This window comes from Muscardinus avellanarius (assembly GCF_963383645.1).
Source record: "Muscardinus avellanarius genome assembly, chromosome: 3".
In the NCBI taxonomy this organism is placed as follows: domain Eukaryota; kingdom Metazoa; phylum Chordata; class Mammalia; order Rodentia; family Gliridae; genus Muscardinus; species Muscardinus avellanarius.
In genome coordinates, this window is record NC_137788.1 from 147,775,649 (window position 1) to 147,801,153 (window position 25,505).

General features: G+C 48.7%; 2 protein-coding genes across 2 annotated transcripts in view; both read left to right on the forward strand.

Moving 5' to 3' along the window:
• Positions 1 to 7,479: 7,479 nt before the first annotated feature.
• On the forward strand, positions 7,480 to 25,098 carry LOC308260396 (arpin; the record flags this gene model as incomplete). Its single annotated transcript, XM_080691688.1, has 6 exons — positions 7,480 to 7,571; positions 11,152 to 11,227; positions 12,633 to 12,765; positions 13,404 to 13,610; positions 13,999 to 14,172; positions 24,857 to 25,098. The coding sequence occupies 6 exons, from the start codon at positions 7,480 to 7,482 to the stop codon at positions 25,096 to 25,098; spliced, it is 924 nt and encodes a 307-aa protein (XP_080547814.1).
• A 122-nt stretch (positions 25,099 to 25,220) lies between these two features.
• The window catches only part of LOC308261263 (AP-3 complex subunit sigma-2), a gene marked incomplete at both ends in the record, with an annotated part of 54,066 nt that continues 53,781 nt past the window's right edge, over positions 25,221 to 25,505 (forward strand). The window contains one exon of the mRNA XM_080693063.1: positions 25,221 to 25,289. Within this exon, the coding sequence (XP_080549189.1) occupies positions 25,221 to 25,289 (69 nt within the window). The remainder of the gene's footprint in view (positions 25,290 to 25,505) is intronic.

The following is a 25,505-nucleotide window of genomic DNA, read 5'->3' on the forward strand; positions in this document are numbered from 1 at the left end:
CACACACACACACACACCACAATAAATAAAAAAAAACAAAGAAAGAAAAAGAAAAAAACAGGGTCTCACTAAGTTGATGAGAGCCTCACTACTTGCTGAAGCTGTCCTCGAATCTGTGATCCTCCTGTCTCAGATTCCCAAGTACTGAGATTACAAGGATGCACCACCATACCTAGTTTGTAAGTTTCATACTTGAGTTTTTGGAGTCAAGGTGTGTGTGTGTGTGTGTGTGTGTGTGTGTGTGTGTGTGTGTGTGTTTACTGGGGATGGAACCCAGGGGCATTCTATCTCCAAGCTATATCCTCAGCTATATATTCTTTTTTTTTTTTTTGGCAGTACTGGGGTTCCTGGAAGTCCTTCTACCTCCGTGCTACACTCCCAGACCTATTTTATATATATATTTTATTTGGAAACAGGGGCTCTTAAGCCAGCGAGGCTGGCTCCAAACCAGCGCAATCCTCCCATCTCTGCCTCCCAAGTGCGGGGATTACAAGCGTGCGCCACCACACCTGGCTCTATATTCTAATCTTTATGCTTTTTTTTGTGTGTGGTGCTGGGGATGGAACCCAAGGGCTTTCTACCTCTGGGCTATACCCCCAGACCTATTTTTTTATATTTTATTTGGAAACAGGGTCTAACTAGGTTGCTGAGAGCCTCACTAAGTACCTGAGGCTGTCTTTGAACCTGTGTGATCCTCTTGTTTCAGCCTCCCAAGCACTGAGATTACAAGCATGCGCCACCATGCCTGGCGCTATTCTTTCTTTTGAAACCAGTTCTCACTGAGTTGCAAAGGGCCTCACTAAGTAGCTGAGTTTGTCTGCAAATGGCAATCCTCCCGTTTCAGCCTCCCAAATGTTGGGATTACAAGCGTGCACCCCCATGCCCGGCTGGGGGTCAAGGTTTTCAAAGTACAAGGTTCTCAGGCTCATGGGCTCATGGGCCCATGATCCCAGCCCAGGGCCCACCCTTTTCCATCGGTGTGACAGGAGATCCATCAAGGCCGCACATCCAGCCTGCGTTGGCATCTGTCACCCTTACAATCAGATGCTGAGTCTGACTTTCAGCCATTGAGGCTCCCAAAAAACAGCTATAAAGACCCCTATGGCTTTCACATATCTGACATTGGCTGTTAGCTCATCATTTTCTTTATTTTCCCCCCAAAGTTCAATCCTGTTAATAAAAGCTAGTCTACATTTCTTCTAACCACCATTGTTCCCATACCAATCATGCCATGGCACTCCATTTCCCAGCCCTATCTCCCCTTTCTTCCATACCTCACCCTTCCTGGCCATGTGAAAACCTTATTTCAAGGCCCCTTCATGCCAAGAGTTATCTCCACTCACTGGCCACCAGCTATAGCGACCCTATTCCATCAGAGCAGAAAGCAGTCGGATTGACAACACTCATAGGAGTCTTTTTTCTCAGGGATCAAGGGGCCAGACGGAGGAATAGCTCGTGTGAGCACCACAAACAGTCGGTGGCTACAGAGAGGCCGGAGCAGGCCTGGAGGAACGTGAGACCAGGAGGCACAGAGGCGACATTAAGAGATTTCTGATTCAAAGACGCAGCACAGATTTTCTTTCTGAACCAGGCATACTCCATTTGCATTTATTGACGGACTGTGATGGATAGGCCTGGTCGTCCTCCTGGCGTCTTATTTGATGTGATGCTTTCTCTCTCGAGTGCTTCCTTTGTTTTGTAGCTTCTGCTCTACCGTGTGTACGTGTGTTCTCTTCAGGCGATTTCACTGCACTGGTGGCAATTTGGCATGCTATTTCTTCTCCAACCACCAGACTTTGTCAGGACAAGATGTGTCAGATATGCTACGATGTGATCTGATGCATAAAACCCAAGATTCTGCACACAAACGCAGTCCTCGTTTGTTTTTGCTGTTATGTTTGTGCCCGCAATAAAAATCCATATCAATTCTATTTTGCCCCATAATGGGGAGGTAAGTAGGGGAGAGTTGCATTACTTAAACTGGAATATTCATGAATTTTGATTTTTTTTTTTTTTTTTTTTTTGGTACTAGGGATGGAACCAGGGGCACTGTACCTCCGAGCTACACCCCCAGCCCTATTTTTTAAAAATTTCTATTTTGAAACAGGGTCTCACTGAGATGCAAAAGGCCTCACTAAGTAGCTGAGGCTGGCTGTGAACCTTGATCCTCAGGTCTCAACCTCCCAAATGCTGGGATTTGAGCTTACGCCACCACACCCGGCTCAAGAATTTCTATTTTGATTAGGATTAATGAGAAACAAATCCTTTACTTAGAATTTTACCTGTCTGATGACTGGAAGGATTTCTTCATCAGTTTCTGGATTCTTATGTTTCATACCTCATTTCTTCTCCATTGTTCTGTCTCGGAGCCAGGTGACGCCGGACACATTTCCACTGTGATGTGCTCCCTGCCCTGCTCCTTTGTGTCCTGCACTGGGGAAGCTGACTCAGAGGCTGGTGGTGTACCCCACACCAAGGCAGCTGACGACGGCTTAGTGTAGGTGGACAGCCAGGCCCAATGGCACATGCCTGTAATTTCAGTGACTAGGAGGTTGAGACAGGTGGATTGCAGCCTCAGCAACTTAGTGAGACCCTCTTTTCTTCCTATTCTTTTTCTCCTTCTCTCTCTCTTTCTTTCTTTCTTTCTTTCTTTCTTTCTTTCTTTCTTTCTTTCTTTCTTTCTTTCTTTCTTTCTTTCTTGTACTAGAATTAAGAGGCATTCTACCACTGAGCTATACCAGCCCAATATTTTTTTTTTTGGTGGTACTAGGGGTGGAACCCAGGGGCTTTTTTTTTTGTTTTGTTTTTTACCTCTGAGCTATACTCCCAGATCTATTTTATACTGTATTTGGAAACAGGGTCTAAGTTGCTGAGAGCCTCACTAAGTAGCTGAGGCTGGCTTTGAACCTGTGCTATTCTTCTGTCTTAGCCTCCCAAATGCTGGAATTACAAGTGTGTGCCACCATGCCTGGCTTTTTTTTTTTTTTTTTTTTTTTTGTGGTGGTACTGGTGATTGAACCAAGGGCATTCTACTAAGCCACGCCCCTAGCCCTATTTCCTTCCTTCCTTCCTTTTTTCTTTCCTTCCTTTTCCTTCCTTCCTTCCTTCCTTCCTTCCTTCCTTTCTTTCTTTCCTTCTTTTATTCTTTTTATTGTGGTACTGGGGATGGATCCCACGGGCATTCTACCTCCAAGCTACACCCCCTGCCCTATTTTTTATTCTTTCTTTTGAAACAGGGTCTCACTGAGTTGCAAAGGCCCTAAGAAGAAGCTGAGGTGGTCCGTGAACTGCGATCGTCCTGTTTCAGCCTCCTATATGCTGGGATTACAAGTGTGTGCCACCGAGCCTGGCTCCGGCTTATCCTTTATTTTGAAACATGATCTCACTAAGTTGTGGAGGGCCTCACTAAGTAGCTGAGGATGGCTTTGAACCTTCTATCTTCCTCTCTCAGCCTCCCAAGTACTGGGATTACCAGCGAGCTCCACCATGCCTGTTTTTTTTTTCTTTTCCTGGGTATGACATGCCCTACTATAATTGGCAGTGAGACCCTATTTCAAAATAAAAAATAAAAAGGTGCAGCTCAGTGGTAGAGACCCCATGGGTTTAGTTCCCAGCAACACACACACACACACACACACACACACACACACACACACACACACACACACACACCTTTTTTCTTGTTGTTTTACATCCCCCTGTGTTGCTGGTGCTTGATCTGCAGTGTTGATGGGTGAAGTTGCAGAGCCTAATGAGTAGGAAATAATTGCTTTATAATTTAGAGAGCCCATAGAATTTTCTCTGATGATGCCAGCGTTTCATGCACAGCATGAAGTGGTAGCTACTAACCATCTGTTGCTATGGATCACTTAAAACACAACTAGTAGGCCGGGCATGGTGGGGCACGCTTGTAATTCCAGCATTCGGGAGGCTGAGATAGGAGGGTTGTGGTTCCTGACGGCCTCAGTGAGGCCATCTGCAACTCAATGAGACCCTGTTTCAAAACAAAGAATAAAAAATAGGGCAGGGGGTGTGGCTCAGAGGTCGAAGCCCCTGGGTTCCACCCCAGACCCACAAAACAAAACAAAAGAAAAGAAAACAAAAGCACCACTAGTGAGACTAGGGAATTAAGTTTTAAATTTCATTTAGGTTTAGTTAATTAAAGCTTCCTCTCCTCCTGAGAACTGGAGGTTGAACCCAGGGCCTTGCCTGGTAAACAAGTGTTCTATCACCTTGGGCCTATTTATTTATTTGAAATAGGGTCTTGCTAAGTAGCCCAGGCGGGGCTCTAGTTTGTGATCTTCCTGCCTCAGCCTCCTGAATAGATGAGGTTACAGGAATGTGCCACCATGCCTGGCCACCTGTGAGGGTCCAAGGATAGCTCTGCCCACTAAGCAGCCAGGTAGGCCAGAGGGGAAAGCTAGCTAACACATCAGGCACAAGGGCCCTTCATGCTTTCAAGGGCTACCAACATGTTTTAATTTCTTTTAAATTTAGAAGAAAAAAATTTAGTCTGAAAAAAATGTTTTAACAGCTGAGCATGGTGGCGCATGCTTGTAATCCTTGCATTTGGGAGGCTGAGACTGGAAGATCGCGGTTCACTGACAGCCTCAGCTACTTAGTGAGGCCCTTTACAACTCAGTGAGACCCTGTTTCAAACTAAAGAAGAGCCGGGTGTGGGGGCGCATGCTTGTAATCCCAGTATTCGGGAGGCTGAGACCAGAGGATCGCAGTTCACAGACAGCCTCAGCTACTTAGTGAGGCCCTTTGCAACTCAGTGAGGCCCTCCTTCAAAATAAAGAATACAAAATAGGGCTGGGGGTGTAGCTCGGAGGTTGAATGCCCCTGGGTTCCATCCCCAGGCCCACAAAACAAACAAACAAACAAACAAACAAAAATAAAGAATAAAAAAGTAGTAGGGCTGGGAGTGCGCAGCTTGGAGGTAGAATGCCCCTGGGTTCCAACCCTAGCAACACACACACACACACACACACACACACACACACACACACAGAAAAAATGTTTTAACAAATACTATTAACATATTCATCTTTATACTAACCCAGTGGTAAGACGTAATTTTAAAATATTATTAATGTACCAAAGGGGCCTTGAAAGCAAAAAATGCCTAGGACCCATGAGTCATGATGTGTGTATGTGGGAGGGATATGCTTCTTCAACACTGACAGCTCATCCTGGACTCCCAGGTGTCTGCCTGGCCACCTCCTCTTTGCATACTCCCCAGAGGGCACACCTGCCCCAGGGCCTAACACAAAGGAGCCCAGTGAGAGACCCAAGATTCTTCTCAACAATCCAGTGGTCAGAGGAGACCCTGTACCCAGGCATGGACAGCACACCTGCAGGCTGAGGCATACTCCAGCCAAGGGCCCTGGGGGCTGGGAGGAGTTCAGGAGGGGCCTGGAAAGAGGGAGGCAATGCTGTGCTCTGGAGAGGAGAGTGCTCTCATTTTTTTTTTTTTTTTTGGTACTGGGAACCCACCCAGAGGAATTCCACCTCTGAACTACACCCTCTTTTTTATTTTTTATTTTGATTTAGATCGGTTAGGATAAGACTTTTGATCTCTGGTTAGGTAGGGCCTTTGCCCCTTGTCAGCACTGAAGAAGCTATAAAAGACAGACTTCAACCCTTCATCAATCCTTAAGACTAAGGGAAGGTGGTGCATGCTTGTAATCCCAGCATTTGGGAGGCTGAGGCAGGAAGACTGTGGTTCATGGACAGCCTCAGCTACTTAGTGAGGCCCTTTGTAACTCAGTGAGACCCTGTTTCCAAATGAGGAATAAAAATAGGGCGGGGAGGGGGGGGAGGTGTAGATTGGATGTCGAATGCCCCTGGGTTCCATCCTCAGTACCGGAAAGAAAAGAAAACAAAACAAAAACTAAGGGATCCAACTCTCAGGAGGAGGAAATGAAGTCAGATAGAAAAATAAAAATAAAAGGTTAAAGAAAGGGAGAGAAACGGGGAAGGAAGAGAGAACTATAGTTTTTCTTTTCATTTATTTATTTATTTTTTTGCGGGTCTGGGGATGGAACCCAGGGGCATTCGACCTCCGAGCTACACCCCCTGCTGTATTTTTTATTTTGAAACCGGGTCTCACTGAGTTGCAAAGGGCCTCACTAAGTAGCTGAGGCTGTTCGCAAACCGAGATCCTCGTCTATCCTCGTCTCAGCCTCCCAAATGCTGGGATTACAAGCGTGTGCCACCATGCCCGGCTAGAACTATAGTTTTTAAAATCTAGAAACTTCATAATCCTTAACTTCACCTAGCAGAGCTTGTTCTCTTTTAGCTAGAAGCCTCAATAGCGCCACATCCTTCATCAGAATGACCCTTCTCCCCACCTGAGATGCTTAGTAAACAAATGGTCCATGAGGAAGGTCAAATTCAGGTGTCACTCAGCCAACACCCATCCTTGCAAGGAACCAGAGGATTCGGAGGAAGTCCAGACCTCCACCCTGGGTGCCGCTACCCCCACCCCCCAGTCTCCTATAAAAGAACTGTGAAACCCTCAAAGATGCCCTTTTGTGATGGTGTGCCTTCTCCCTTGAATGTGTACCCCACTTTCCTAAATAAAAGAAACCTAAATAAAAGAAACAGGGTCTCACTAAATTGCTGAGTCTGTCCTTGAGCCTGTGATCCTCCTGTCTCAGCCCCCCAAGTACTGGATCACAGGCCTGAGGCTTCTTCATTCTTTTTTATTTATTTATTTTGGCGGTGCTGGGGATGGAACCCAGGGGAATTCTACCTCCTACCTACAACTCCAGCACTATTTTTTATTCCTTATTTGGAAACAAGGTCTCATTGAGGCTGTCCACGAACTGCGGATCCTCCTGTCTCAGCATCCCAAAAAGGATTACAACCCTGCGCCACCACACCCACCACACACGGGGGCTCTTACATTCATCTTTCTGGCCCTGTGACACTTGACTCCTCCCCACCTAGGAAGAAGCTTGGGGTTGGGAAGGCGGAGGGGCTTGCCCAAACTCACAGGGCAGGCATTCAAACTCCAGTCGGTCTTCCACCTGCCACCAACCCCAGACTCCTCCTATAGACATGGTGGGACTGCGGCCTAAAGCGCAGCTTCTAGGCCGACCATCAGCTGTCCCCTCTGCTCCATTCCTGCTCGGTAGAAAAACATCATTCCAGAGGCGATCCTAAGAAAGATCCTCTAGGATCTCTGGGGCTCCCTTGGCCCTCTGTGTGCGCGCTGGGGCAGGAATTTATCTTTAGTAACGAGGAAGGAGAGAAAGCACGGAGAAGAGAGAGGACAGGCTGGAGATAAGCCTCTGGCCTGGGGTCCTTCCTGAAGCCCTCCCCGCCGACTCCGCCCGGCCGGAGGAGCGGGGCTCGGCCCCTTTAAGTCGGGTCCGGGAACTCCCGGGGCTGGGCGGCTCCGGAGCTGCGGGCTCGAGGGCGGTGCGGCCGCGGCCTCCGGACCCTCCAGGCCGAGCAGCCGCCGGGAGCATGAGCCGCATCTACCAGGACGGCGCCCTCCGGAACAAAGCGGTGCTGAGCGCGCGGCTGCCCGGCGCCTGGGACCCCGCCGCCCACCAGGGGTAGGCCCCGCCGCCCATCGGGGCCTGGGACCCCGCGCCCCGCGCCCCTGCTGTCCAGCCGGCGGGCACCGGGGCGCCCCGGGCCTGGACCCGGCGCGGATAGGCGCTGCGGCCTGGCCCTCCGACCCTTAATGCAGATCCAGACTGGAGGTGGGGAGGCGATGGGAGGAAGCCCGAGCTGCCCCCGCCACCTTTCTGACCTCGAGCCCCTCCTCCCAGCGCACCCCGAAGACACAGGTCGGCTCTGAACGCCCTTGGGTGGGTGCACCCGGGGCAGGATCCCGCCCCGACCGGCTCGGCAGGCGGCGCTGAGCCCCACCCAGCTGTCCCTAGCGCTGAGCTCCTTCCGGCTGCTCCGCCTGCCCCCGGGGGTCCGCGCGAGGGACCCCGCCTCCCCCTGGGTTTGCGAAGGACCCACCCTCTTATTTGCAATTGCAGACCCTGAGGAATGAGGCAGAGTGCGCCGGATCCATTCTCATTTGTGGAATCTAAACAGTGCAACGCAGAAGCAGAGCGTGCACCGTGGTTTTCGGGGGGGGGGGAGGAGAAGGGGAAAAGGGAGCATTTGGGGAGATGACCAAGGGGTGCAGCTTTTCTGTTAGACGAGGAACAAGTTCTGGAGATCTAATGTGTAGCCAGGGTGGTAGCGGATGGATTAATTTGATTGTGATCATTACAGGATACGGATTTATATCAGGTTATCACATTGCAGACCTTGAATATATAGAATCTTCATCAGCTAAATATTTTTAAAAAGAATACGGGGAGCCGGGTGTGCTGGCGCACACTTGTAATCCCAGTACTTGGGAGGCTGAGGTGGGAGGATCATGGTTCAGGGCCGTGCTCAGCTTCGTGAGGCCTTCTGCACTAAGTGAGGCCTTGTTTTAAAATAAAGAATTAAAAACAGGGCTGGGGGTGTATCTCAGAGGTAGAATGCCCCTGGGTTCAATTCCTAGTACCGAAAAAAAAGAAAAAAAAAAAAAAAAGAATATGGCGGGGGAGGGGGTGGAGTGTGTAAGGTAGGGTGCTTTTGCTTCCTGCTTCATCCCTCTTCATTGTCCCTATTTTTTTTTTTTTAATGGTGGTACTGGGGGTCCTGGAAGCCCTTCTACTTCCGGGCTACACTCCCAGACCTATTTTAGACCTTTTTTAATTTTTGGAAACAGTATCTCTTAAACCAGCATGGCTGCCATGGAACCTGAGGGATCCTTCTGTCTCTGCACGGGGGAATACAAGCGTGGTCACCACACCCGGCTCCCTGCTCCTCCCTTATTATTCCATTTTGAAAGAGGAATCTGCTTTTGTGAAAACTAGAATCTGAGTGGGGAGTCTGCCAGTGCTAAGACAGGATCTAGCCCCTTCCCTGATGGGCTACAGAGCAGGTGGGAAGGGGGTCAAGAAGTGCGTGGTGGTGCACGCTTGTCATCCCTGCTTCTGAGGCGGAGACAGGATTGCACAGGTTCCAAAGCTAGCCTTAGTGAGGCTCTCAGCAACTTAGTGAGACCCTGTTTCCAAATAAAATATAAAAAAACAGGTCTGGGAGTATAGCCCGGAGGTAGGAAAAAAAAAAAGTGAGTGGAGAGGGGACAGGCGGGCAGTGCTGGGCAGCAGGTAGGTAGGAGGGCCAGGTTCTTGTTAGTAGAGCCTGGCCGTCCATTTCAGCGTGGGACCCTATGATCTGAGGTTAGTCTCCAAGCCTAGAGTTCACCACCCCTAAAGAGACAAGAGCTGTTTCTTTGGGTTGGTAACTGTGAGTTTGAATGCAAGCAGGTATATTAAAATAGATGAAGAGGGAAGATAACTTCCAACAGCTTCGATACCTGCCCAAATTTGCTTAAATAAAAAAGTAAAATCCTAGCTGGGTGTGGTGGTGTACATCTGTAATCCTAATAATTGGTAGGCCTACACAGGAGGATCACAGTTTCAAGGACAACCTCAGCAAGTAGTGAGACTCATCAACCTAGAGAGATTGTTTCAAAACAAAACAAGGCTAGGGGTCATCAGGTGTGGTTGCGGATGCTTGTAATCCCAGTATTTGGGAGGCTGAGACAAGAGGATCGTGTGGATTTGTAGCCAGCCTCAGCTATTTAGGCCCTCCACACTTGGTGAAGTCCTGTTTCAAAATAAAGAATAAAAATAGGGCTGGGGTTAGCCAGGTAGTAGACACATTTGTAATCCCAGTATCTGGGAGGCTGAGACAGGAAGATGGCTCGTTCAAAGCCATTTAGTGAGGCGCTCAGAACTTAGACCCTATTTCCAAATAAAATATAAAATAGGTCTGGAGGTATAACCTGGAGGTAGAAAGCCCCTGGGTTTCATCCCCAGACACCCCCCACCACCACCAAATAGGGCTGGGGTATCGCTCAGAGGTAGAATGCTTCTGGTTTCAATTCCCAGAACTAAAAATAAAATAAAATAACGGCACTTGGGAGTCTGAGACAGGAGGATCAAAAGCCAGGTTCAAAGCCTCACCTACTTAGTGAGGCTCTCAGCAACTTAGTAAGACCCTGTTTCCAAATAAAATATAAAATAGGTCTAGGAATATAGCCCGGAGGATGAAATTCTCTGGGTTCCATCCCAGTACTGCAAAAATAAATAAATAAAATGAAATAAAGTAAAAATGGCTGAGGGTATAGCCTGGATGTAGAAGGCCCCTGGCTACTATTCACCCCCAGCATCACACACACACACACACACACACACACACACACACACACACACAGTAAAATCCCTTTTTTTGTTGTTTTTCGTGGTACTACAGATGGAACCAGGGGGCTTCTTCTACCTCTTGGCTATACTCTCAGACCTATTTTATTTGGAAACAGGGTCTCACTAATTGCTGAGAGCCTCACTAAGTAGCTGAGGCTGGCTTCGAACCTGTGTGATCCTCCTGTCTCAGCCTCCAAAATACTGGGATTACAAGTGTGCGCCACCACGCCCGGCAAAATCCCTTATATTTAGTTAGCACTTAATAGTTTACAAAATACCTTTCACTGCATGATCTCATGCCAGCATCAGAGGAGTGGAGGTAGGGACCTGTTTTTCTCCCTGTTTTGTAGATAAGACTGAGGCTCTGTTTACAATAACCCCTGGGGCCCTGAAGGAGGGGGTTATAGTTTTTTTTTTTTTCTTTTTTTGCATCACTGGGGATAGAACCCAGGGGCATTCTACCTCCATGCCGCACCCCCAGCCCTATTATTTATTGTTTATTTTTGAAACAGGGTCTCACTGAGTTGCAAAGGGCCTAAGTACCTGAGGCTGGCCATGAACCTCGATCCTCCTATCTCAGTCTCCCAAATGCTGGGATTACAAGTGTGAGTCACCATGCTCCGCTCATAGTTTGGTTTTGAGGCAGGCTGACCAGGTTGCTCCTGTCCTTTGGGCCTTTGAAGAATGGGGGCTCCCAGGTGGGAAGCTCAGAGAGGGGCTGCTCAGTACAGGCAGCTCAGGGCCAGGGGACTAGGAGACTTGGGTGGAACTTGTAGTGTAGACTCTGACCTGGACCACAGAATTGGAATCCTGGCTCTCTCCTGGTTGGAGAGAATGGAACCAGCCATCCCTTCTCTCCTTCTCCCCTCAGGGGAAGCGGCATCCTGCTGGAGGGAGAACTGGTGGATGTATCTCGGCACAGCATCTCGGATGCCCATGGCAGGAAGGTGAGGACCAAGCATCCCCTTGTGCCCTGTCTCCCATGAGATCACAGAGCAGATAGGAAGTGGGGTCATGAGGTCAGCAGCCACATGGGACCAGGGGGCGGAGAGGGTACAGCAGACGGGTGGGGGTGGGAGGGGCTGGCTCATAGCTGAGAAGGTAGCAGTTCAGCCTGATGTGAAGTCTATGTTGCTGTTGCTGTCTGGGCCTTCCGTCCCCCTTTTGATGCCTCTTTGGCCTTTGTCTTGTCAGCTTCTTGGGGTCATGACATTTATCACCACACCATCTCAGGTGTCTGTGGACTCCTGGCATTCCCCTGTGGTACTAGCCTGTGTCTCCTTTCTGAGCCTTAGTTCTGCGTTCTGCACACCTCTCTTTCTTTCTTTCTTTCTTTCTTTCTTTCTTTCTTTCTTTCTTTCTTTCTCCTTCTCTCTTTCTTTCTTTTGAGGTACTGGGGATTGAACCCAGAGGTGTTCTACCTCTGAGCTATACCCATAGCCCTATTTTTTATTTTGAAATAGGGTCTCACTGAGTTGCAAAGGGCCTCACTAAGTAGTAGCTGGGGCTGTCCACGAACCACGATCCTCCTGTCTCAGCCTCCCGAATGCTGGAATTACAAGCGTGCGCCATCACGCCCAGCTTGTTATTCTTTATTTCGAAGCAGAGTCTCACTAAGTTGTGTAGGGTCTCACAAGTTGCTGAGGCTGGCTTTGAACCTGCGCTCCTCCTGTCTCTGCCTCCCAAGTACCGGGATGACAAGCGTGCGCCACCACGCCCGGTAGCCTCAGGCTTTTCATATTCTTGTTCCCACCGCTGCAGTTTTCTCCATCTCTCTTGCTTATTTCGCCCTGGAAGTGGCCTCAGCCTCTTCAGTCTTTGGGGCCAGTTCTCCCACCTGCTTAACATTATAAGTACTTAATGGTTTGCTCTGCATTCCTTCCCCCCTCTCGTCTCTGAATTCATACGTGTTCCTGAAAAGAGGATCCCTCTGCCCCTGGGTGATGGGAGAAGCTGAGGCCCCTTCCCTGGGGGAGCGCCCTCCCTCCCCCCCAGGGCCCTTCAGTGGCCTTTCCACAGCATCGGGGCAGCATCCACGCTGGCTTTCTGGGATTTGGGATTCCTGTGGCTTGGGTTTTGGCTTCCTGCATGTCTGTTCTGCTCTGGCTGTATGTAGGCTTGGGGCCCGGCTCTGCACCCTCCTTGTCCTGGACCTAGTGGTGCTCTAGTAAACACATGAGAGAATGAGTTCTGGGGGGCACTTGCCCGCTCTGGACATCTTTGGAGCTGAGGTAGGATGCCAGGCACAGGGTGAGGTGGTCAAGGCTGCCAGCAGAGCCCAGGCTGTGTGTGTGCACTGGGGCTGGGGTGGCGGGAGAAGCTGCCCCTCACTCTGTCTCTGCCTGGCCCCAGGAGCGCTACCATGTGCTATATATCCGGCCCAGTCGTATCCACCGCCGTAAGTTCGACCCGAAGGGAGATGAAATTGAGCCCAACTTCAGCGCTACCAGGAAGGTGAACACTGGCTTCCTCATGTCGTCCTACAGTAAGTAGCTTCAGCCCTTTCTCTCTCAGGCCCTCGGACAGCAGGGCTTGTCTGTCTACAGCTGCTTGGCCTGTGGAAAGTGGTTTCTCAGTAGCTAGGCATGGTGGTGTGTGCCTGTAAGCCCAGTACTTGGGAGGCTGAGACAGGAGGATTGCAGGTTTGTGGCCAGATTCAGCAACTTAGCAAGACCCTCTTTCAATATAAAAAATAAAAGGAAAGCCGGGCGTGATGAGATGGTTTGTCTGGGTGTTGGAGAAGTTGGAGAAGTTGGCCCGGGGCTTGGCTGCGCTTGTGTGCCCTGAGTAGAGATTGGTATTGGGTCAGCTGGGGTGTACTCCAGCAGGGTGTAGCCCCCTGGGTTGGTTTCCATGTAGGGCCAGCTCTGGGTTGCTGGGCTGGGAAGGGCTGTGCACACTTAAGGAGGGCTCAGGGTCTAGCCAGGGCCCAGCCCTTGTGCAGGTTAGAGCAGAGCACAGGTTCGCTGCAGAGCCAGGCCTACAGCTCCTGTACCGTGGGCTTCTTTAATGTGTGCAGGTAGAAGGGGTGTGAGCATGTAAAGCACTCAGCCCTTGGTGGCAGAGGCCTCTGGACATACTTATTCTCCCAGCCATAGCAGTCTCCTCCCTGTGTGCCCACAGAGGTGGAAGCCAAGGGGGACACTGACAGGCTCACCCCCGAGGAGCTGAGGGGGCTGGTGAACAAGCCCGAGCTGCTGGCACTGACGGAGACCCTCACCCCCGACCAGGCGGTGGCCTTCTGGATTCCCGAGTCAGAGATGGAGGCCATGGAACTCGAACTGGGGGCCGGGGTACGGCTGAAGACTCGGGGTGACGGTCCCTTCCTCGGTAAGCAGTGTGCCTTCACACTGTTCTCCTGTGGTCTGCAGGGCTGTGGGCCCCCTCTGAGGCCCTCCTAGTTAGAGCTTATGGGAGTAGACCAGGTCTGGCCTCCCCTGGGAACTGGCCCCCTTGAGATTCATTCCTAAATCCCTGGACCAGTACCCTGGGGCCATTACTTTGAAAACACTAGATCCCAGGGTGTCACCCAGTCTTGGGGTTCCTGTGGTTAACCCCTGCTGTTTATCCCTTGGAGGCCCCACCCAGGGCCTTCTGACCACCCCTAGGCCTGGGCAGAACAATGACTTAACCCCGGCCTAGGGGACCCCACCAGGATGGGCCCAGCCCCCACTGTTCTGCCACAAGGAGAGAGGACATTCCACTTCTCTTCTTTTAGAGTCATTAGCCAAATTGGAGGCTGGCACGGTGACCAAGTGTAATTTTGCTGGTGACAGAAAGACAGGGGCATCCTGGACAGACAACATCATGGCCCAGAAGTCTTCAGAGGGGCCTGCAGCGGAGATCCGCGAGCAAGGAGATGGGGCAGAGGATGAGGAATGGGTAGGTCAAGGTGACGACTGTGTACCTGGTGTTGGAGTGGTTGCGGTTGGGGCTAGGACCAGAAGAGAGTGGGATAAACTAGCCTCCAGCCTGCGTAGAATTCTGTGGAATTCCCTAAAGCATGTTAGCATCCTTCAAGGAGTTACTGAAAGTAACAAACCTGGGACTTTCTTGTTGGTGGCCTGAACTATACCTATCTACATGAAGCCCCAAAGATTCATGAAAGCAAGGGGTTGGAGGAGGGGTGCAGAAGGGACAATGACAGCTATTAAGTCTTCAAATGTTTCTACTTCAAGTGAACACACAAGGAGCCTCTGAGCTCTCAAAGCTTGTGTTTTCTTCTCCTTGGTGGGACTCCTGGCCTGCAATGGCTGGAAAATGCCTATGCCCTACCATATTTTTTAAAGTACATTTTCCCTGAATATTTTTTCCCCGTACTGGGGATGGAACCCAGGGATATTCTACCTCCAGGATACACCCCAGTCCTAATTTTTTTTTTTTTTTTTTTTTTTTTTTTTTTTTTTTTTTTTTTGCGGGTCTAGGGATGGAACCCAGAGGCAGTTGACCTCTGAGCTACACCCCCTGCCCTATTTTTTATACTTTATTTTGAAACAGGGTCTCACTAAGTTGCGGAGGGCTTCACTAAGTAGCTGAGGCTGGCTGCGAACTGCGATCCTCTGGTCTTGGCCTCCCGAATGCTGGGATTACAAGCATGCGCCACCACTACCGGCTCTAATTTTTATTCTTTATTTTGAAACAAGATCTCACTTAGTTGCAGAGGACCTCACTAAGTAGCTAAGGCTATCATGCCCAGCTTCTGTTTTTGATTTTGAAACAGAGTCTCACTAAGTTGCAGAGGGCCTCACTAAATAGCTGAGGCCGGCTGCAACCCTGAGATCCTCCTGTCTTAGCCTCCCAAGTACTGGGATTACAAGCGTGTACCACCAGGCCCGGCTTCCCTGAAGAACTGAGTTATGTCAAAAGGCCCCAAATGGGACATTTAGAGCAAAGAAGTTGCTCTAAATGATGGGAAGGCCTGTAGTCCTGGTACATGGGAGGCTGAGACAGAAGGATCACAAGTTCTAAGACAGCCTCAGCCAGGTAGTGAGACTCTTACCAACCTAATGAGACCCTGTTTCAAAATCAAAATAAAATAGGGCTGGAGGTGTAGCTCAGAGGTAGAATGCCCCTGGGTTCAATCCTCAGTACCACACACATACATACAAACATACAGCAAAGAAGTCACAGAAATCTGGGCGTGATGACGCACGCTTGTAATTCCAGCATTTGGGAGGCTGAGACCCGGAGGATGGCGGTTCACGGACAGTCTCAGCTAGTTAGTGAGGCCCTCTGCAACTTAGACCCTGTTTCAAAATAAAGAATAGAAAAAATAGGGCAGGGGGTGTAGCTCGAGGTCGAATACTCCTGGGTTCCATCCTCAGACCCACCAAAAAAAAAAAAAAAAAAGAAGAAGTCACAGAAAAATGGTGTTTTTTTTGGCCAGGCATGGTGGCACACGCTTGTAATCCCCGCACTTGGGAGGTGGAGACAGGAGGATCGCGCAGGTTCAAAGCCAGCCTCGCTGGCTTGAGAGACCCTGTTTCCAAATAAAAATATAAAATAGGTCTGGGAGTGTAGCCCAGAGGTAGAAGGGTTTCCAGGAACCCCAGCACCACCAAAAAGCAAGCAAACAAACAAAAAATGGGGTTTTCTCTTGGTTGATGAATTTGATGACTTTGGGCAGGTAGTGTGGGGAGTCTTGACTTCTTTCTGTCTTAATAAAGCCAGATGACAGGTAGTGGAGCTACAGGCCAGTGCTGGAGCCAGCTCTACTGCCGGCGATGGCTGAGGGGCCACGGGGGCCATGTAGTTGACCCTTTTTTGTGTGGTACTGGGGATGGAACCCAGAGGGCATTGTACCTCTGAGCTACACCCCCAGCCCTATTTTTTAGTCTTTTTATTTTTGAAACAGGCTCTCACTGAGTTGCAAAGGGCCTAAGCTGTCAGCGAACCGCGATCCTCCAGTCTACGCCTCCTGAACGCTGGGAGTATAAACGTGTGCCCTCACGCCCAGCCCCAGTTGACCCTTGTTTGCGTGACAGCTCGCAGAAGACTTTTCTGAAATATGTTCCATTAACCTCTCTTTACCCCTTTGGATTTCTCCAGGAGGACTGAGATTAGCAGGGCCCACATGTCTCCGGGGCCGCCTGCATCTTCTGAGGCACTGTTGAGAATTTTCACCACCGACTTCCGCCTGGAGCTGGAGAGTCCAGTCCCTCAAGTCTTATCTGGTTCTTCCTGCAGCTACCTCTGAATGCCCATTAAACACGCTCTGCTGAGATCAAATCCAAGACTACGACTTTGGCAGAGGGGCCCCAGGCTGTGGCTCCGGGTCCCCTGGGTTGGACTTCTAGCCTTCCTAAACATCCTGTGACTCCACCTCCCTGGCGGCAACCTTGCTGCTGGAGCTCAGTTGTCAGTGCTGCTGGAGCTCAGAGGAGCTGGACCTGGTGTTGGTGCACACCTGGGGACTTTCCTGTTGTATAAATGCAAAGGGGTTCTGAGGACAAGTGAGCAGGCTCCTTCCTCTGACCTTCTACCCCCTTCCTGCTTTCCTTCTACCCCCCAGCACTCTGTTGCAGCCTCTGCTCTCCTGCGTCAAGCCTCTGTGCTTGCTCCTCCCCTCCTCACACACAAGTGCCACTTCCTCCCCCGCCCCCGGTACTGAGGATTGAACCCAGGGACATTCTACCTCTGAGCTACATTCTCAGCCCCATTTTTTTTTTTTTTTGAAACAGGGTCTCACTGAGTTGCGGAGGGCCTCACCAAGTAGCTGAGGCTGGCTCCAACCTGTGATCCTCCTTTCTCAGCCTCCCAGGAACTGGGATTATAGGCGTGAGCCACCACGCCTGCACATGCGGCGTCTTTATTCCTCCTCTGACCCTGTGTCCTTTTGGGTTTTCTGTCTTCAGACCTCTCTGCTGTCCCAGTGGAGGCCGTTCCAGGGAGGCCAGCAGCCTTCTCAGGTGTCGCAGGCTAGTCTGCGTCTTTCTGTTTGCTAGGCCACATTTTTTATTGTTTCTGTGGTGCTGGGATGGAAGCCAGGGCCCTGAGCATGCTAGGCAAGCGCTCTGCTACTAAGCTATACATCCACTAGCCGCTTCCTTCCTTCCTTTCTTTCTCTCTCTCTCTCTTTTTTTTTTTTTTTTTTTTTTTGTGGTACTGGGGATGGAATTCATGAGCCTTCTACCTCTGGGCTACCCCCTCAACTGTATTTTATTTTTTATTTGGAAACAGAGTCTCCTTAAGTTGCTGAGACCTTCACTAAGTTGCTGAGGCTGGCTTCGAATCTGCGAGTTTCCTCTTTCAGTCTCCCAAGTACTAGGACTTATAGTCATGTGCCACCACACCGTGCACTGGGCCAGGTTTTTTTTTTTTTTTTTTTTGGCAGTACTGGGGATTGAATTTAGGGGCATTCTACCTCTGAGCTACATCACCAGCACTCTTTTTATTCTTTATTTGGAAACGGTATTTCTAGGTTGATGAGAGTCTCACTACTTGCTGAGACTGTCCTCAAACCTGCAGAATCCTCCTGTCTCAGCCTCCCAAGTACTGGGATTACAAGCATGCACCACCATGCCTGGTTCCGGGCCACAATTTTTATACCACCTATCTTGCTATTGCTTTGTATTTTGAGAACTTGTCACGAATGAGCAAACCTTCAGGAAAGAATTCTGCCATTTTGCCTGGGTTCTTGTCAGGTATTAACTGTCCTTGGGTTGAACAGTGTCTCTAGAAGCAGGAAGCCACTGGTCTTTGGTCCCGAACATTGTCTTGTTGGGTGGTATGTCCTTACCCAAACCTGCAGTGGGACGTGGAGTGCCATCTGCTTGTCCTAAGTTGAAATTTACATGTCTGTAGCCCGTGGACTCTTCTTGACCTAGAGAAGAGGGGTGGCTGTGAACTAGTAATTAGCCTCCCTAAAGTCTTAAACACAGTGCCAGGTGCTTTCCATGCCTGTTGTAGCTTCTGACTAATGAGTTCTTCCTGGTGCTAGTATTTATGCTACGTACTTATAAAATCTTAATTGTCACAGTCTCATGTGGCACGCATGATAATTCCAGGTTTTTTCATAGCGACTGAAACTCTAGGATCTGTGGATGGTTATACTATGAGAGGAACTTAAATTTGAAAGTCCACATTCGTGTGTGTGTGTGTGTGTGTGTGTGTGTGTTACTGGCAATTGAACCCAGGGACATTCTACTTCTGAGATACACCCCTGCCCTTGTTATTATTTTGATAGGAAACGGTCTTGCCAGGTTGCTGCAAATCTCACAAAGTTGCTGAGGCTGTCCTTGAACCTGCAATCCTCCTGTCTCAGCCCCCCCCCCAAGTACTGGGATTACAGGTGTGTGCCACTACCCACCCACCCTCAAAGTCCACATTCTTACCTACCCAGCCATTCCCTTTCTACATGCATATTGCAGAGGAAGGAAAGGGGCTCAGAAAGATTAAGCAACTTGCCCAGCTAATAGTGTCAGGACCACAATTCAAACCCAGGGCTGTCATCTGCTTCCTTGGCCTGTGGGAGGGTCTATAATGGAGTAGCCATTTTTCTGGTGTCCTGTATGTGAACAGGACTGGCTTAGAAGCAGCTCATGCAGGGACCTCAGCCTTAGTGTGGTCAAGGAGGTGGCTGAGCAGGGGGAACCGGGGACGTTGACTAAGGGTAAAGGTGTGTCGTGGGGCACCCTGCTGCCCAAAGCACCGTGGTCAAAGAGTATAGCAAACTTTTTAACAGGCCACCATTCCCAACATAGAGCCTCATTGGCAACAGGAGATGTCCTAAGGCAACAAGAATGGTCCAGAATCTTGGAGAGGTTTCTGGAAAGGAAGATTATTATGCCCGGAGCTCAGCAGGTTGGGGTGGAGTGTGTGTGTGGGGTGTCGAGATGAGCCTGGAGATTGGACATGGCATCTTCAGGCTTTGGGGACTTTAATCCTTAACATCCTGGAAGCTAGTGGTCCCACGGGGAGGCTCAGGTCTGATGTGTCTGTTTCCACGCTCACTTGATTTCAGAGAAGCTGGAGCTGTGAGTTCATTTAGGAGTCCGGCAATTATCTAAGGGAGAAGCTGGCGGGTTTTTTGTTTGTTTGTTTGTTTGTTTCTGGTAGGGTCAGGGTAGATGGAGGGAAGAAAGTGCTTTGAGGGGCATCTGGGTGGGCAGAATCAACAGGACCTGGGAGAACAGGCTGGGATCAAGAATGAAGTCCAGCCAGGCCGTGGTGGCACACGCTTGTCATCCCAGCATTTGGGAGGCTGAGACAGGAGGATTCAGGTATGCAGACAGCCTCAGCTACTTAGTGAGGCCCTTTGCGACTCAGTGAGACCCTGTTTTATATAAAGAATAAAAAAAAAAGGGCTGGGGATATAGTTTAGAGGTAGAATGCCCCTGGGTTCCATCCCCAGTACTGAAAAAAAAAAAAAGAGTCCAGAATCTGGGTGGCGGTATTGTGGTGCCTAAGGTCTGGGTGACCTGCCCGTTCAGCAGGAGCCCAGCCCAGCTGGGAACTGGAGACTGGTGGAAGGGAAGCCAGATGGGCCGAGGATGAGAAGGCTCCAGACTCAGCAGGCAGGAAACAGGCTGAGTCCTCTCCCCCAGGAGCAAGACAGGGGAAGATGGAAGCTGCTGTGGCTCAGAGGCTGTGTGGGGAGCCGGGGCCTGAATCTCACTCCCAGAATCTCGCTCAGTTGTGCTCATAATTTTTAGTATTTTGGGCTTTTAATATGCGTACACATAAAATCTGATATTACTTTTTCCATTAGTGTTACATAATCGCCACACAGTCTTCATAACCATCATCTATATGACGGACTACAGTTGAATAGTTCTGTCACGGTCTCATTTTTGTGTATTTAAGTTGATCCCCACGTAGCCAGTATAATTGTTTCAGAAACTGCTGAAAGAGCTGTGGCTCCCTCAACCCTCCTTTCTCCCACCACACACTGTACTTTTTGGTTATTTAGAAACAAATTCCCAAGAGTCAGATTGCTGGGAATCTCAGAATCTTTTGTAAAATTGTTGTATTGCCAAATTACTTCCCCAAAGGGTTGTTCTAAGCTGTAATTTCACTAGCAATGTAGGAGAGAACCATTTTCATGCTACTTTTGCCAGAACTGGGTATGAAAACATTGTTTAAAATGATATCTGATGAGGGGGAAATAACACTTTAATATATTTTAATTTGCCTTTTCTGCCATTTATAGTGAGCTTAAACATTTTTTCATTTCTGTATCTATTTCCTCTTTTGTTAACTCAGATCATTTGCCCATTTAACTATTGGGATTTTTTTTTTTTTTTGTGTGGTACTGGGGTTCCTGGAAGCTCTTCTACCTCCGGGCTACACTCCCAGACCTATTTTTATATTTTTATTTGGAAACAGGGTCTCTTAAGCCAGCGCGATCCTCCTGTCTCCGCCTCCCAAGCGTGGGGATTACAAGCGTGCGCCACCACGCCCGGCTATCGGGATCTTTTTGGTTTATCAGAATTATTTATGTTTAAAATATGATCATTTGCCATATTTTAACAACTTTTTATTAAAGAATTTTCCATAGAGAAATTATAATCTTTATATAGACATAGCTGTTGGCTTTTAATGATTTCTTTCTTTTTTTTTTTTTGTGGCACAGGGGATTGAACCCAGGGGCATTCTACCTCTGAGGTATACCCATAGCCCTGTTTTATTTTTATTCTGAAACAGGGTCTCACTAGGTTGATGAGAGTCCCACTACTTCCTGAGGGTGGCCTTGAACCTGCGATCCTCCTGTCTCTCAGCCTCTCAGGTACTGAGATTACAAGCGTGTGCCACCACACCTAGCTGTGATTTTATTTTTTAACTTGTTTCCAAGCTAGTATTTTCTTTTCAGATATTAGCTATTCTAAGGCTGGGTTAGGTGGTACGTGCCTTGCAATTCTGGCTGCCCAGGAGGGTCAAAAGTTCCGGGCTAGTTTAGGCAATTTAGTTAGACCCTCCAAACAAAATAAAAAGGACGAGGGATGTAGCTCAGTAGTAAAGCAACCCTGGATTTAATATCCAGTACGGCAAAAAACACATAAAAACCTAGTAGATGCTATTCAATATCATTTTATTCCATTTTGGTTTTATTTGATGTTTGTTGCATGTACGTGTGTATGTATGTGTTGTACTGGAGATTGAACCCAGATTGAACCCAGAGGCATTTTCCTCTGAGCTACACCCCTCAGCCCTATTTTTTATTCTTTATTTTGAAACAGGGTCTCACTAAGTTGTAGAGGATCTCACTAAGTAGTTGAAGCTGGCGTGGACCTGCAATTAATTCCCTTGTCTCAGCCTCCCAAGTACTGGGATTACAAGAGTATGCCACCATGCCCAGCTTATTTGATTTTATACTTAACTCTTTAATCCATTCTGCTTTTAATCTGTGGGAAGGTATGAAATAAAATAACTAAACTTCTTGTTTTTAAATCGCTCACCAGGTACCTCAACAGTATTTAATTTTCCCACCATCAAATTATGTTGTTTTCTATATCACATATCAAGATTTTATTATGTTTAAGTTATATATTCTATTTCAATAAGTCTTCCTTTAATTACAATTTAAACTATCATAGTAGGTTTTATTAGTTGGTAGAGCTGGTTCCCCTTCATTCTGTTTTAACATTTTCTTTATGTTTTTATTTTTATTTTTTTGTGGTACTGGGGATGGAACCCCAGGGCATTCTACCTCCGAGCTATACACCCAGCTCTATTTTTTATTCTTTATTTTGAAACAGGGTCGCACTGAGTTTAAAAGGGCCTCACTAAGTAGTAGCTGAGTCTGTCCTGGAACCATGATTAATGCTGGGATTACAAGCGTGCACCACCATGCCTGGCTTAGATTTTTTTTTTTTTTTTTTGTGGTACTGGGGATGGAACCCAGGGACATTCTACCTCCAAGCTACACCCCCAGCCCTATTTTTTATTCTTTATTTTGAAACAGGGTCTCACTGAGTTGCAGAGGGCCTCACTGAGTAGCTGAACCATGACCCTCTGGTCTCAGCCTCCTGAATGCTGGGATTACAAGTGTGTGCTCCCACGCCTGTTTCTAGAATTTTCTTTGATACTCCTCTTTAATACTTGAAACATTTTGTCAAGAAGTTTCAGTGTAATTGCTTTTCTTTCTTTCTTCTTCTTCTTCTTCTTCTTTTTTTTTTTTTTGTGGTAGTGTGGATTGAACCCAGAGGCATTCTGCCCTCAAGCTACACCCCCAGCCCAACTTGGAAACATCTTGCTAGGTTGATAAGAGTCTCACTACTTTGCCTCCCTAGTCCTGGGATTTCAGTGGTGCGCCACTATGCCTGGCTCCGCAATTGCTTTTTGGAGTTTTATTTATTAGGGACAGGAGGATTGCAGGTTCGAAGCCAGCTTCAGTAACTTAGTGAGGCTCTCAGCAACTTAGCGAGACCCTGTTTCCAAATAAAAAAAATAAAATAAGTCTGGGAGTGTAGCCTGGAGGTAGAAGGCTCCTGGGTTCCACCCCCAGCACCAAAAACAAACAAACAAACAAAAACAAACAAACAAACAAACAAACATGAAAACAGGGCTGGGGGTATAGCTCAGAGGTAGAATGCCCCTGGGTTCAATGTCCAGCACCACTAAAACAAAACAAAACAAAACAAATATCCCAAATCAAAACTTATGTTATATTCTCATACTATAAATACTCAGTTATATGCTAAACATCTTTCCAAGAGCTACCAAATATTCAATCCTTTTGTTTTAGAACAACTCTCTGGAGTGAGTTGAATCATTTCCCAGTTTTCCAGCTAAGGAAACGGGTATTACACCTATTCTATAGACAAGGCTCTTGTCCAAGGTGCCCAGAGCCGGGGTGAAGTCAGGTAGTGTGGCCTCAGGGGCCTGTGCTGAACAAACACACCGATGGTCCCATCCCAGCAGGTGCAACTCTCATTCATATTTTGGTGTATTTACTTTCAGTCTGGACAAAGTGAATTGTCCCCTGTATATACTGTGTGTAATCTGTTCACTTACTAGGTCATGAGCATTTCCCTGTATTGTAAATCTTTCACAGAATGATTTTTAGATAATCATTAGGATTTCTTTAATTTCTCTTTCTTTCTTTCTTTCTTTCTTTCTTTCTTTCTTTCTTTCTTTCTTTCTTTCTTTCTTTTTTGGTGGTACTGGGGTTCCTGGAAGCCCTTCTACTTCTGGGCTACACTCCCAGACCTATTTTATACTTTTTTTTATTTTTGGAAACAGGGTCTCTTAAGCCAGCGCGGCTGGCTTCGAACCTGCGAGATCCTCCTGTCTCCGCCTCCCAAGCGTGGGGATTACAAGCGTGGGTTACCACCTGGCTCATTAGTATTTCTTACGTGCATCTAGAACAAAGCATTTAACCAGAGCCTCACTTTGATAGTTTGCCTCCCATTTTTTCCTGTAATGACACTGCTGAGATGTACATGCTCCAGTCTAAGCCTTTTCATTCATACACAACCATTTCATTATGAAGTCTGGAGCCGGAAACTCTGTCTAATGTTAAACACATACATAGTTTAAGGGCATTTGGTGCATATCACCACAGGCCTCTAGGTAGATCTGCAGCTCCATCCATAGGTCCATTCACAGTGTACATATGTGCTTCATCTCACTTGCACTAGGTTGTTAAGAAGAAATAAAATTAGGACGTTACCAATTCGGAACGGCCAATACCTTTTATTTTATTTTGCAGTACTGGGGATTGAACCCAGAGGGATTCTACCTCTAAGCTACACCTCCAGCCCTATTCTTTATTTTGAAATAGGGGCTCACTAAGTTGTAGAGGGCCTCACTAAGTAGCTGAGGCAGTACACCTCCAGCCCTATTCTTTATTTTGAAATAGGGGCTCACTAAGTTGTAGAGGGCCTCACTAAGTAGCTGAGGCAGTCCACGAACCTCGATCCTCCTGTCTCAGCCTCCCAAATGCTGGGATTAAAAGCGTGGTTCAACACACCCGGCTCTATCTTATTTTTTTGATATTGGGAGTTGAACCCAGGGACATTCTACTCTGACCTACATTCTCAGTCCTGTTTTTTGTTTTGTTTTGTTTGCAGGTCTGGGAATGGAATCCAGGGGCATTTGACCTCCGAGCTACTACACCCTCTGCCCAATTTTTTATTCTTTATTTTGAAGCAGGGTTTCAAGGCTTCCCTAAGTAGCTGAGGCTGTCCGCGAATCGCGATCCTCTGTTCTCAGCCTCCTGAACGCTGGGATTACAAGGTGCGCCACCACACCCGGCTTCAGTCCTGTTTTTATTTTTGTGTTGAAACAGGGCTTCGATAAGTTACCGTGCACTGGCTTCGAACCTGCGATCCTCCAGTCGCAGTCTCCCAAGTAATAGGATTACAGGAGTGAGCCACTGCCACGCTCGGCTCGCCAGAACATATTGAATGGAATTGCATTCAAGATCCCTCGATTCCACCTTTCACCATCTAATGGAGAAACAGCCCATTTGCACGAGGAGACATCTATATAAATCATTGCGGCACTGCAATACTGAAAATAAAAATGAACCGAACGTCCCCTAGCCAAGGGATGGCTAACCCAGCGCCTCTCTGCGTTCTGCGGGCTCTGGGGCGGACAGCGAGCACCGCGGGGTTGTGCGGCCCCTTCTGCAGATCGTCAGCGCGGCCGCTGGCGGGACTCGCCGCTCATTCGGCCTTTTGCGACGAGCTCGGCTTTGCACCGGGCGGGGGTTCTGGCGCCAGCGGTTGGTGGGGTGAGGACGCAGACCCGGAACGGCCAGGATCTGACAGGCCAGCGGGTGCCGCTGAGGCTACGCCCCTCCTCCGGGTCCACACCGGTCCTCCCCCGGCGAGCTCGCCCGAGAGGCCGGACCCTTCAGCGCCCGGACCCTTAAGCTTCGGGACTGAGTTTCCGGGGGTGGCTTTTAACCGGGCACAGACCGGAAGTTCCCGTGTTGTGGCGGAAGAAGGTGCTTTCTGGGAGCCGCCGGTGCTAAGGGAACCGTGGCGGGCAAAGATGATTCAGGCGATCCTGGTTTTCAACAACCACGGGAAGCCGCGGCTGGTCCGCTTCTACCAGCGTTTCGTGAGTGTGGCCCCGCCTCGCTACGCCCCGCGCTATCCCGCAGAGCGCCCGATCGCCGAGCCCGGGCTCCTGCACGGCGCACGACCCTCGAGCTGCGTAGCCTCAGCCCCTGCGCCCGGCGGGTGCCGGGCCCTTTTGTTTCACTCCCCGCTGTCCCACTATTCTCTGACCCCTCCCCAGACACCATCTTTTCTGTGCCTTTTTGTGACCGTTTCC